General features: G+C 35.6%; 1 protein-coding gene across 1 annotated transcript in view; it reads right to left on the reverse strand.

Annotated features, from left to right (window-relative positions):
* The window catches only part of LOC107717225 (low-density lipoprotein receptor-related protein 1B-like), a gene marked incomplete at its 3' end in the record, with an annotated part of 268,070 nt that overhangs the window by 172,446 nt on the left and 83,881 nt on the right, over positions 1 to 11,743 (reverse strand). Inside the window, exons 17-21 of the mRNA XM_016523907.1 lie at positions 10,932 to 11,048; positions 7,313 to 7,393; positions 5,960 to 6,124; positions 5,657 to 5,839; positions 2,752 to 2,952 (exon numbers count right to left, since the gene is read on the reverse strand). Coding sequence (XP_016379393.1) covers positions 2,752 to 2,952; positions 5,657 to 5,839; positions 5,960 to 6,124; positions 7,313 to 7,393; positions 10,932 to 11,048 — 747 coding nt within the window. The remainder of the gene's footprint in view (positions 1 to 2,751; positions 2,953 to 5,656; positions 5,840 to 5,959; positions 6,125 to 7,312; positions 7,394 to 10,931; positions 11,049 to 11,743) is intronic.

Raw genomic sequence — 11,743 nt, forward strand, 5'->3', positions numbered from 1 at the left:
ACATACATACATATATATATATATATATATATATATATATATATTAGTCTCTTCAGTCATTACTAACAGCAAAAAAGACCATCTAGAGTCTGTTTCTCTTCTCTCACATATCCTCAGAGGCCAGTTTTCAGTGTGCTCGCATTAATCAGTCTGGAGGGGAAAGTGTGTGTGTGTGTGTGTGTGTGAGTGTGTGTGTGTGTGTGTGAGGAGGAGGAGGAGCCGATAGATGTAATTGGCTCTAAGCTGATATTCCAGCACTACCTCATCTCACCTGAGGGAAGAGATCTCTCTCTAAAGCTTTCCTAAACGAACCTTAATACACACTCACTAAAATCCTCCAATCCCCCAAGAGTCACACACAGCATCAGAATCACTGTGTGAACACACACACACACACACACACACACACACACACTACACGTGTCACACAAAAAAAAGGAGCACATTCATTTCATCAAAATAATGAATAAATCAGTATATAAATACATTATTTGGGAGTCTGTATAATTAAATCGCACTCAATTACGTACATTCTGATGTAAGAGTAAGATTTATTTAAGTGTTTTTTTAAAGGATAAAATGTCTCTTAAATTTGTTTTTGTAAGAAAACTGAATCAAATTGAATGAAAATGAAACCCCTACTGGGAGAAACACACTAAGAGTTTGGGTATTTTTGTCCTGTTTTTCAATCAAAATATCTAAAAGTTAAGATAAATGAGACAATCTTACTTGAGAAGCAAAATACTACAACATAATAAAAATAGTATTATAATATTGCAGTGCATTATAGTAAATAAATAAATAAAACGTAAATAAAATTATTTTTGTCCCATATAATTATCTAAGCATTGAGATTAATGGGATCAATTAACTTGAGAAGCATAATAATTATTATTATTAGTAGTAGTTGTAGTGGTAGTAGTAGTAGTAGTCGTTATTATTATTATTATTTTGCATAATAATAGAATGCATGGATTATAATGCTTGTATCATTTCCTTTTTTTTCAATGTTTAAAGGGGTCCTATTATGCTTTTTCACTTTTTCAACTTTAGTTAGTCTGTAATGTTGCTGTTTGAGCATAAAAAAGATTTGCAAAGTTGCAAAGCTCAAAGTCCACTTCAAAAGGAGATATTTTATATTGTTTTGTTTAGGCAGTGTTTTAATTATTCACTTTTTTTAAACAAAAAAACAATGTTTTTCTGTACACGAGTTAAATGTTACAAAGCTTTCCCCACATCAAAATGCATTGCATTCAGTGTTTCATTAGTCACGTCTACGAATTGCTGATTTATGTTCACTGATTCTAATTTTCAACGGCCTTGACGTTTTTCCAACATACATCAATGGACATGGACATTGAACTAAGTATATTATATTATATTATTAGTAGAACAGATGATACAAGATTTGATGTGGTAGCCTATGTTTTATTCATCAGTAAACATGTAAACTTTTCGCATTGTAATATTGAAGAACATGATGTACAATTTCGACATGGAAAACAACCTTGTATATATGTTTTCTATCACGCACTACATCTGATCTAACTAGCATATTTGTCAAATTTGAAGATCTTTTGTAAGTAAACATCGGAGGTTGTTTGAAAACATCTTTTAAAGAAGGATCTGAAGCTAAAATGAACCAATATTTATTTACAATAGATTTAATCTGATGGCTATTTTTTTGTGTAGGTTGAAATATAATTTACTGAAAATTGTTTCTTCTGTTGTTGTTGTTTTGTTTTTTTGTTTTTATAGTTCAATAACTGAAATCTCTCAGATTTTTTTTAACTTTTCAACTGCTGAATGAAACCAAATTTGTGGATAACCTCTTGAACAAAATCGATTCTTCAAAATGATTGACTGTTTCTCAAATTCCTCTTCTGAATCACAAATACGTCTAAGTCTATAGAGTTGACTTAATGGTAACCCTTTTTTCAGAGGCAGTGGGTGATGACTATCAGCAGACAACAATGTATTTCTGTCTGTTGGTTTACGGAACACCGTGGTAGAGATCTTGTTGTTTATTTTTGATATAAACACATCTAAAAAATAAATTGATGAATTGATAAATTGTTTTCAACTGAAAATGTAATAGAACCTAATCTTGAATTCAAAAACTGTACAAATACAAACAAACTTAATATAAGAAATTGGTCTTTGCACCTACAAAAGCTGGGAGAGCGCGGTGAGTGTTGAGATTGTTCCTACAAGATAAAAATTGATTTTTGTTCTTTTTGAATAACATTTATTTATTTATTTATTTATTTTGTATGTTTAAAGTATATTTAGATATTTACGGAAGCCTGACTGCAACTTTAAATATCATAATTTGGACTTTTCTGAAAAGGAAAGTTTACATCACATATTGTGATTTTGTTTTTCAACTGTAGCCATTTCTCATGTAAAATAATTTGAAATCATATTAATTTAAATAAAATAAATTATTAATAATTATTAATTATTTTATTTTTCTTACAAAGTGTAAGTGTTTACGGATTTACTATGAGGGAAAAAACAGACATTTATAAAAAGAAAAAGAAAATCTAGATGACAGACAGACAGACAGATAGACAGATAGATAGATAGATACCCATGTCTACCCCTAAACCTAACCTGAAAATCTAACAGCAATGTCGTTCCAACGAGGATGTTGATTCATGAATGCATGTACATCACATTAATCCTTATATCACCATCCGTGTCAGGGGCCGGTCAGCATTAACTAACAACCTACATCCCATGACTCACCGCAGTAGGGTCCCTCGTCAGAATGGTCGGCACAGTCCCTCCAGCCGTTACAGATTCGCTCTGGCGGGAGGCACACAGACGTGTCATTGCCGCAGGGAAACTTCGGAGGCTTACAGACGGACACTTCACACCCCTCCTCATCCGATTGGTCCTCGCAGTCGATGTCTCCATCGCACACCCAGTCCTTACTAACGCATTTCCCTACGGTGCAGAGAAAAACAAACGTGTTCCAAAGGACTATTTTTTTTTTACATCATTAACTCTCTGCGTCGTTTCTCTACAAAGCTATCTGCTTTCTGCACACTTTTTCTTTAACCACATTCGAGATACGGCATATACTTTCCCATAGGGCTACATACGGTTTCAGAGTGCTTTTTGGACCTTGGTGTTTGCCGCATCATTAGCGATAATGAGGTACATAATCATTGTTTTTATTTTTTTTTTTTACGTTGAAAAAACAGAGAGCTTTCTAAAGAGTGTAAGGGGGAAAAAGCTATGTTAAAAAGCTACTGTTAGCGAAAGTGTTTGGGAAACTGACAGTTTTAAAGTTTTGATTGGTATTGTGAATGGTATTTTTGAATTTTCAAAAAATTTAATGGTATCCAGCCATTGTTCGCACTAGACTGACAGTTTTGTAGCCACTTTTTTTATGATTTAATTATTTATTTAAATACCCTTTTCTCCAATTTAATGCGAGACATGAGTTTCTCTGTACATTTTCATACAGAATCCTTATCAGTTGTTCTTAATGGTGTACTGAGTAACCTAAGGTGTTTCGATTTATTTTTTTGAGCATGTGAGACAAGTCATTAGCGGTTCCCTCATTATCTCTCCAGACATGTTCTTTAAGAAGGTGAAACAGGGCGTTGAGTACATAAATTACTTTTCTGTATCTTCCAAGACCAAATAGTGTCTTCACGTTTATTAGACCTTCACAGAGATTTTAATTCACTTTACTTTGGGTTTTCCAGAAACTTTGTTTAGCTAGGTCTACCTGAATTCAGGCTAGATGCGATTAAAAAGGCTCGAATTAAAATATCTTCCATGTTTATGAAAGGTCCAAGGCACTAAAACATTTTGACAGTCATTCTATAGTTTCTAGCTGTTCGGTTTGTAGCTCTACAACCTGGAAGTGAATTAGCATTTTCGCTAACAGCTCCCCTCTGGGATTTCTAATGGCTTTGCAAAAGCGGCTTTAGATTTAAGAATAAAATGAGGTTCATGACTTCAACGTTTTGTTCCACAGCATAAATTACACACAGTGACACCTCAAATGTGAAATCGGTACGTGCTTTAAATTGCTAATGTAAACATGCTAACAAGTTGCTACAGGGTACTTCGCGAGAGCAGGCAACACAGAATGAATAAGGTGGTGTTCACACAGGACGTTTTCTGTAGGCTAGTGATAGGCTTATGATTAATGATATGGACATAATATATTTACTTATTGCTGAAAAATAAATGCTTAAACTAGCCTATGCCGGTCTTTAGCTTTTCTAGTTAATCTTCCAACTAAGTCAAGTTGGTGTTTAGCTAGACAGCTGGTCATCCAGGATAATAAGTGCCCAAAACCTCTCTAAACCCAGCTAACAGACAAGCCTGAGAGACCATCTAAGACCAGGAAACCAGTTTAGGCTGGATTAAGATGTTTTCAGCAGGTTTCTTGGGTAAAATAATGCAATGTCTTTTATGTAGCTTCATTTGGACCTTTTTTTTTAAGCAAATATCAACATACACATATTTTTTTTTTCATTAATTTGGTTAATTAAACATGCCTGAGAGACCATATAAGACCATGAAACCAGTTTAGGCTGATTTAAGATATTTTCAGCTGGTTTATTGAGTAAAATAATGCTATGTTTTTTATTTAGCGTCATTTGGACCATTTTTTAAGCAAATATCCACATACATTAGATTAATTATACAAGCCCGAGAGACCATCTAAGACCAGGAAACCAGTCAAGGCTGGTTTAAGAAAAAAAAATACATTCCTATTCTCTTTGGCTGGTCTTAGCTGGTTTCCCATCTAAAAACCCATCTAAAACCAGCCTGCAAACCAATATGATCAGGCTGGAAGACCAGCTAAAACCAGCTTAGCTTTTCTTTTCTTTTTCTTTTTTTTTCAGCAGAGATGTATTTTGATTTTTTTTAAATCAGATATCCCTTTAAATTTGATTAATTACTATTAATTTGGTTATTTAAATAGACATGTCTGAGAGACCATCTAAGACAAGGAAACCAGTTTAGGCTGGTTTAAGATGTGTTCAGCAGGTTTTTCGGATTAGCTTCATTTGGGGCAAATATCCAGTTTACCTGCCATTAATTTGGTTAATTAAACTTCATATTATGTAATATTGACATGATTGCCATCCCTAGTATATTATGTCACAAATTGAAATAGGTCTTTTTTTTCCCTCAAAAGTTCCTCTCATAAAACAGCCTCCAGCTTTTTTAAAGTGGCAAATGCTCCACTTTCCAACCTCTAACTTTTGAAGTTCAGCATCACAGATCAATTCAAACACACACACTTACCCACAAACACAAATACAATTCTACCTGAGCCCAACTCACAAGGGTAATAAAAAATTCCTGGTCTGCCTCAATCAGAACAAAATGATGCATCTTAAACAAGATTAATTCAGTCTAGAGGGAAGCAAAGCAATAATCAATGGCCATTTGGAAGCATCTATTCACATCGCAATCCCATTTTCAGCGGAATAACGGTAATGCAATATAATTTGAATGAGTGCTGATTCATCACGCCACCCCAGGCCACAATCAATCGATTAATGATCATATTTACGACCCTCTTTACCCAGAGATGACATTATAGAGAATTTTCCAAAGTGTGAAACTTGATTATGTAATGTGATAATGCGATTATGTAATAAATGTTGCTTTCTACCTGAGACCTTGCAGGTGAACTTTGCCTTGGGGTCGCACATTCTCTTGGCTCCCTCACAGGCGAATTCATCGCTACCGTCCTCGCAGTCTTTGTCTCCGTCGCAGCGCCATATTTCAGGAATGCAGGTTCCGTCGCCACGGCAGTGGAACTCTTTCTCACGGCAGTCGTTAATGGCGGAGAGCACTGATAGAGGAAAAAAGTCTTTAAAGTTTTGTGGTTACAAATGTTGACATTTTGAAGGTGGAAGATGTCAGTTTTAGGTCAATGGTTCTGTGTGTTTGTGTTTTGTGCGATCATGAGCACCTGTCCTGGAGCAGGTGGCGTTCTCGTCGCTGAGGTCACCGCAGTCATTGTCCCCGTCGCACATCCAGTGCTCAGGGATGCACTTCCCGCTGGAGCACTGAAACTGAGACACCGAACAGGCGTGAACGCAGCCCACCTCATCACTTCTGTCCCCACAGTCATCCTCTAGAGACAGAGAGAGAGAGAGAGAGAGAGAGAGAGAGAGAGAGAGTGACTGAGACTGTGAAAGAATGAACAAACTCCATCTCTGCCTGTCCCAAGCCGTGGGTTTGAAACTCTTTTCTTTCTCTTGTTTGGATGTGTCATTCTGTCATCGGCAGAAATCTGTTTGCTTTTAGCAGCACATTGCAACAGTTCCTCACTGACTTCACATTGACAGGAGGGGGATCAATCTACAGCGCTGCGACAAACCCACCGACGCCTTGACAAAGACAGACTATCAGCATGCAACTTCAGCTGTGTTTGTGCAGAATCTGAGGAAAAATGAAAATTATCTGCCTCAAGGGTCTTCGACTCAACTCAGCGCTAAAAACACTTCAACCGTGTGTCGAGCAACGAGAAGCGCATGTTGCAAACTAAGACATTAAAAAAGAGAATTTGCTCTTTATGAACATATAGACGAGTTCAAACACTTCAGCAATGTGAACAGATTGATGCCATCTACCAAAATAAAACAGGAGCGAAAAACAAAAACAAAAAATGTAAAAATGGAAAGAGATATATAGAGAGAGAGAGAGGATGGATGGATGGATGGATGGATGGATAAATGAAGGAAAGGAAGGAAGGAAATAAAGAAAGAAGAATAGATTGAAAAGGAGAAAGGAATTAAGAAAAGAAGAAAGGAAGGACAAATGGACGAAAGGAAACAATAAAGAAGGAAAGAAGCAAGTTTACACGGAAGAAAGGAAGGAAGGAAGGATGGAAGGAACAAAAGAAGGAAAGAATGTAAAAAGGATGGATGAAAGGAATGAATCAATGAAGGAAGAAGAGTAGGAAGATAAAATTAAAGGAAGAATGAAAGGAATGAAGGATGGAAGGAAGGATGAACAAAATGACAGATGGAGAGATAAAGAAAGAAAGAAAGAAAGTATATATTAAATAAAGGGAGGGAAAAAAGAAGCAGGACAAACACTACGTGGGATCAAGCACATTACATTTTCTTTTATTTTCTTTTACCAGGAAATAAAATTCAAATTTTTTTTTTTCCAGAAGAAGGGAAACATAAAATGTATTTTTTAAAAACCATGAAAATCTTTCATTCAATTATTATCACCTTATTATTATCTAATTATAATTATTATGATAAATGTAAAAAAAAAAAATCCATTCAGATCTTCATTCACTTTAGCTCACCGGAATCACAGTGCCATTTCACACTGATGCATTTCCCATTAGCACAGCCAAACTGGGTCAGCGGTTCACAAGTTGGGAAGTCTAAGGAGGACACAAAAACAACAACAATCTCAACGCAGTGAAGGGCAAAGGACACCCCCTTCCAACTTCACAAGTCAACGTTGGGCCCATACCAGAAGAAAATGCGAACAGAATAATAAAAGCTTAGATTAGCCTACGACTTGGACTAACAACTTTTGACTGAACTGAACTGTTTCTGCTGAACTTTGCACCGTCTGTCTTATCTCTCAAGAGACAGAAGCGCTAACCTGCCTCACACGCCTCTCCAAATAAACCGACAGTGGTGTCTTTGTGGCATCGCACCACCTTTCAAAATTAAACATGCATTAGAAAAGACGCTCCCTGGTTACTGACAGGAAGTATGCGGCAAACTGACATTGAGTCACGATACGGAGCGAGCGAGCAGCCGTGCGACGCCACGTGCTGCGACTTCACATCGAACGGGGCGACGCTCGACATTTCTCAGACGGCGCGCGGTCGGCTTTCCTGTGCCAGCTTGATTTTGATTTAAGGAAGCCAAGCATAAACTTTAATTACTCTATATGCGGACCGTGTGTGCGTGAGAACCGAAGCGACCCTGGAACGTTACCCGAGGAAATATAAACGGTAATAAGATGCGACGACTAACAGAGGAGAAAGCTTCAAACGCACACTTCATCCCTCAGAGGAAGAGAGGTGGAGATCTGCTGGTATTTCTCATCTCTCATTTACATGAGCTGAACGGTGCTGTCGCAGACGATGCGAGCCGTCACAACGGGTTTACGGCAGGGCGTGGAGCGCTGAGATATTCAAAGCATGATAATAAGCAGCATAATATCATGCAAAGGTATTAATTGTTTGTTTTTTCAATATATAATGAAAATTTCCTTGACTTATCTTTGTATTTATGATGAGGAGATCCAAGAATGCCACTCATATTTTTAACTTTTTGGCATTGAGCAAAACAAATACACAAAGTTCCAGCCTTTTTTGTTAACTATTGGTAATGAATACATGCAAATTTATGCTATAAATGCTTTTTATTGGCATTGATGGTTCCATGAAAAATCTTCAATATCCATAGAAAAATTCCATTCTATAAAATGTTCTTTAAAGTTTGAAAAAGGTCCTTTAGATTATTAAAATGGTTTTCACACCAACAACAACAAAAATAAGTTCAAGAAATGTTCACTGAAAGGTTCGTTGGAGAACCAAAATGGTTCTTCTACTGAATCATTACATTCTCGAAAATTAAGGTTTATTATTCACAATAATGGTTCCATGAAGAACGTTTAACATCAATATTTTCATAAAAGGTTCTTCACATTATTAAAATGTTCTTCACACTAAGAAAAATGTTTCTTTTAAAAACTGCACTTTTAAAAATAAAGGTTCTTTATTGGCATTGATGGATCCATGAAGAACCTTTAACATCCATGGAATCTTTCCATTCCACAAAGGTTATTTTTTAGTGGAGAAAGGTTCTTTAGAATAATATATATATACTGTATATATATATATGTGACAGATCAAAACAATCATTCATTTACTTATTGAACATTTCATTTACGGGAAATTGTCAAATTGCTACTGCATAGCAATCACATACAACAAACAAAAATGCAGAATAAATAGAACAAATATTAACGCACAATAAATAACAAGAGTATCATATCAATACACCTTTTTTTCCCAGAACGTTCTTGCAACCCAGTAGCAACTCTTCCACAGCCCGTGGGTACCTCTGCTTTAGATAATTAAAATGTTCTTCACACCAAGCAAATGATTCTTTTAAGAGCTGTTCACCGAAAGTTTCTTTGGGGAACCAAAATGGTTCTTCCATTGAATCTCTACATTCATTATTAAGAATAGGCATTGATGGTTCCATAAAGAACCTTTTGGAACATTTCCATTGCCTAAAAGTTTCTTCAAAGTGGGGAAAAAGGTTCTTTAGATTATTAAAATGTTCTTCACACTAAGAAATGAAAGAACTGTTCACTGAAAGATTCTTTGAGGAACCTAAAATAGTTCATCCATGATGTCACTGTGTATTCAGTTGAGATATTGTTTGATGAGCTGATTTTAAGGTGTCTGCTTGTTTCAAACTCTACTGAGGACAGTTGCATCAAATGGAAGCGTGAAGACACATCGTGATTTTGTACCTCGTTTTCATTTTGGCGGCTTAATGTGACTTCGTAGGTATTGTAGACACTTAAGGCACATTTTCCACTGAGGTAAAAGTTAAATTAAATTTCTTTAGTAAAGAGTTTCAGAAGTTTGATTTTGATTTGAATCGCTTGGTAAATAAAACAAATTATCTTGTTTTATTTACATGTCAAGGCCAATTTTCACTTGCATTTGGTATCTGGCAAATGATAATTTTGACCCTGGAAATGTGATGTAGTTGTTTTAACCTTAATTGCACCACCCTGGCTGTGAGGCAATGAATAGAGATTTCATGAAGAATAAAAAGTATTTATTATCCATAGATAGATTGATTCAGAGTTCAAAAGAACAGTTTGAAACAAATATTTTGAACCTTATAAATGTCTTTATGGTCACTATTGATGCATCCTGGTTGAATAAAAGTATTATTTTCTTACAAAAAAATCTTACTGACCCCAAACTTTTGAACAATAGTGTATATGAAATATAAAAACAATGATTATTTTCACTTTTTAAATCTGTATTTATTGGCACATGCTAATTTTGAGAACTCCCTTTGATGTTTTATTACATTTAAATAAACTTTACCATTACTTTTCTTTGAGATACTATGTTGCATGTACTCAACTGACTGGCTGCCACGCAACAAAGAAAGTCTATAACTCTGCACACCCATTGGATCATTTTCACTTCAGAATGCAGAAAACCATCCAATAGGGTCACAGTTCAGATGTGATCATGACAGCAGCAGGTGACCTTCACAGCTCAAATCAAAGCAGTTTGGTGGGAACGGAGTGTGTGACCTCCACATGCACAAAACATCAAAAGATATCAAAGAGTCAACAACAGGGGAAATATGAAAACAGAACAGGCCTTTTTCTTTGTTTGCGTGAGGATGCTACAGAAAACACTTCAGATCTATGGCATTGTTTTGTCTGGGCTCTCAATAGCTTGTCTATTGTTGTTAAGAGCCTCAGGCCATCAGATTAAACTGAACTCAAAACAGCACATCTGACCTTGTTCTTCCCTTTTGAGAAACTACAATGCACGGTCATTCATGAACAGAAGACGTATTTCTCTGTAAATCATTTGGAAAACGATTGATGCATTCAGTTCAACGATTTTTACATAAACATAAAAGGCAGGATCTTATTCTGATAAAACCCTTAAGAAATCAAACACAAGCAATAAAGAAATAAAGTGTGGTTTTTGAATCACGTTTCAATGCAATTAGCCATTAATGACATGCTCAAAGTATATAACAAGATAAAATACTGTACTATGGATTGATAAAAAGCCTCTAATTGAAGTATATGGAGGCTTGACGAAGACCAGAAAAAAATATGATAGCAAAGATAAAATATGGAAATACAGAGGGAGGAACTTCAAAGCGCTCCGTGTGAGGAAGACTCACCACATGACGAAGACTCATCCGACTGATCCCCGCAGTCATCATCACGGTCACAGCGCCAGTTCTCCGGGATGCAGCGTCCATTCTCACAGGGAAACTGGCCCGGCTGGCAGGTTTGGGCTGTGGGAAGCAAAAAACACGGATATTAAATCACACCTGAATGGATGTGTTCAATCTCTCTCCTGCATCTTGTATAAAACCCATATAAGGTCATCAGGAGTGCTGAAAAAGATTGTTTGCAGCCTTGAACAACTCCCTTAAACATAGATTTTTTTTAATACTTTTTTTTTAATGAAATAATGATTTTGATAATTATTTTAGAACGTTTTGAGAAATAATAATATTATTAAATTATAATAATTCTTAGGGATGCTCCGATCCGCCTTTTTCACCTCCGATACCGATACCTAGGGTTCAGTTTTGGCCGATACCGATCTGATACCAGTGAAGTTTTTTTTTTTTTTTCATTTAAATAAATGTAGAATTTATATATCTCTGTGTGTGTGTGTGTGTATCATTCTTTCACAATCTACTAAATACAGACTACTTAATTATAAAGAAAAATAAACAATAAATATGAAAAAATATATGTATATTCATAATCTATGACAAAAATATATAACAAACTAGGTCAGTGGATAATTTGGCAGCAAAAGTTATTCTAGAAAAATCAGTGCACAATAATTTTAGAAATCCAAACATTTAGTGAAAAAACCTATATTTTGTGGGGAACAATAAAAGTGTTGCACTAAATATGGTTATGCCATTTTACAAACATATATAATGTTTGTAAAATGGTACAGCTTTTTAAATAT

The sequence above is a fragment of the Sinocyclocheilus rhinocerous genome, unplaced genomic scaffold (genome assembly GCF_001515625.1).
Source record: "Sinocyclocheilus rhinocerous isolate Xijiao unplaced genomic scaffold, SAMN03320098_v1.1 scaffold4043, whole genome shotgun sequence".
Lineage (NCBI taxonomy): Eukaryota > Metazoa > Chordata > Actinopteri > Cypriniformes > Cyprinidae > Sinocyclocheilus > Sinocyclocheilus rhinocerous.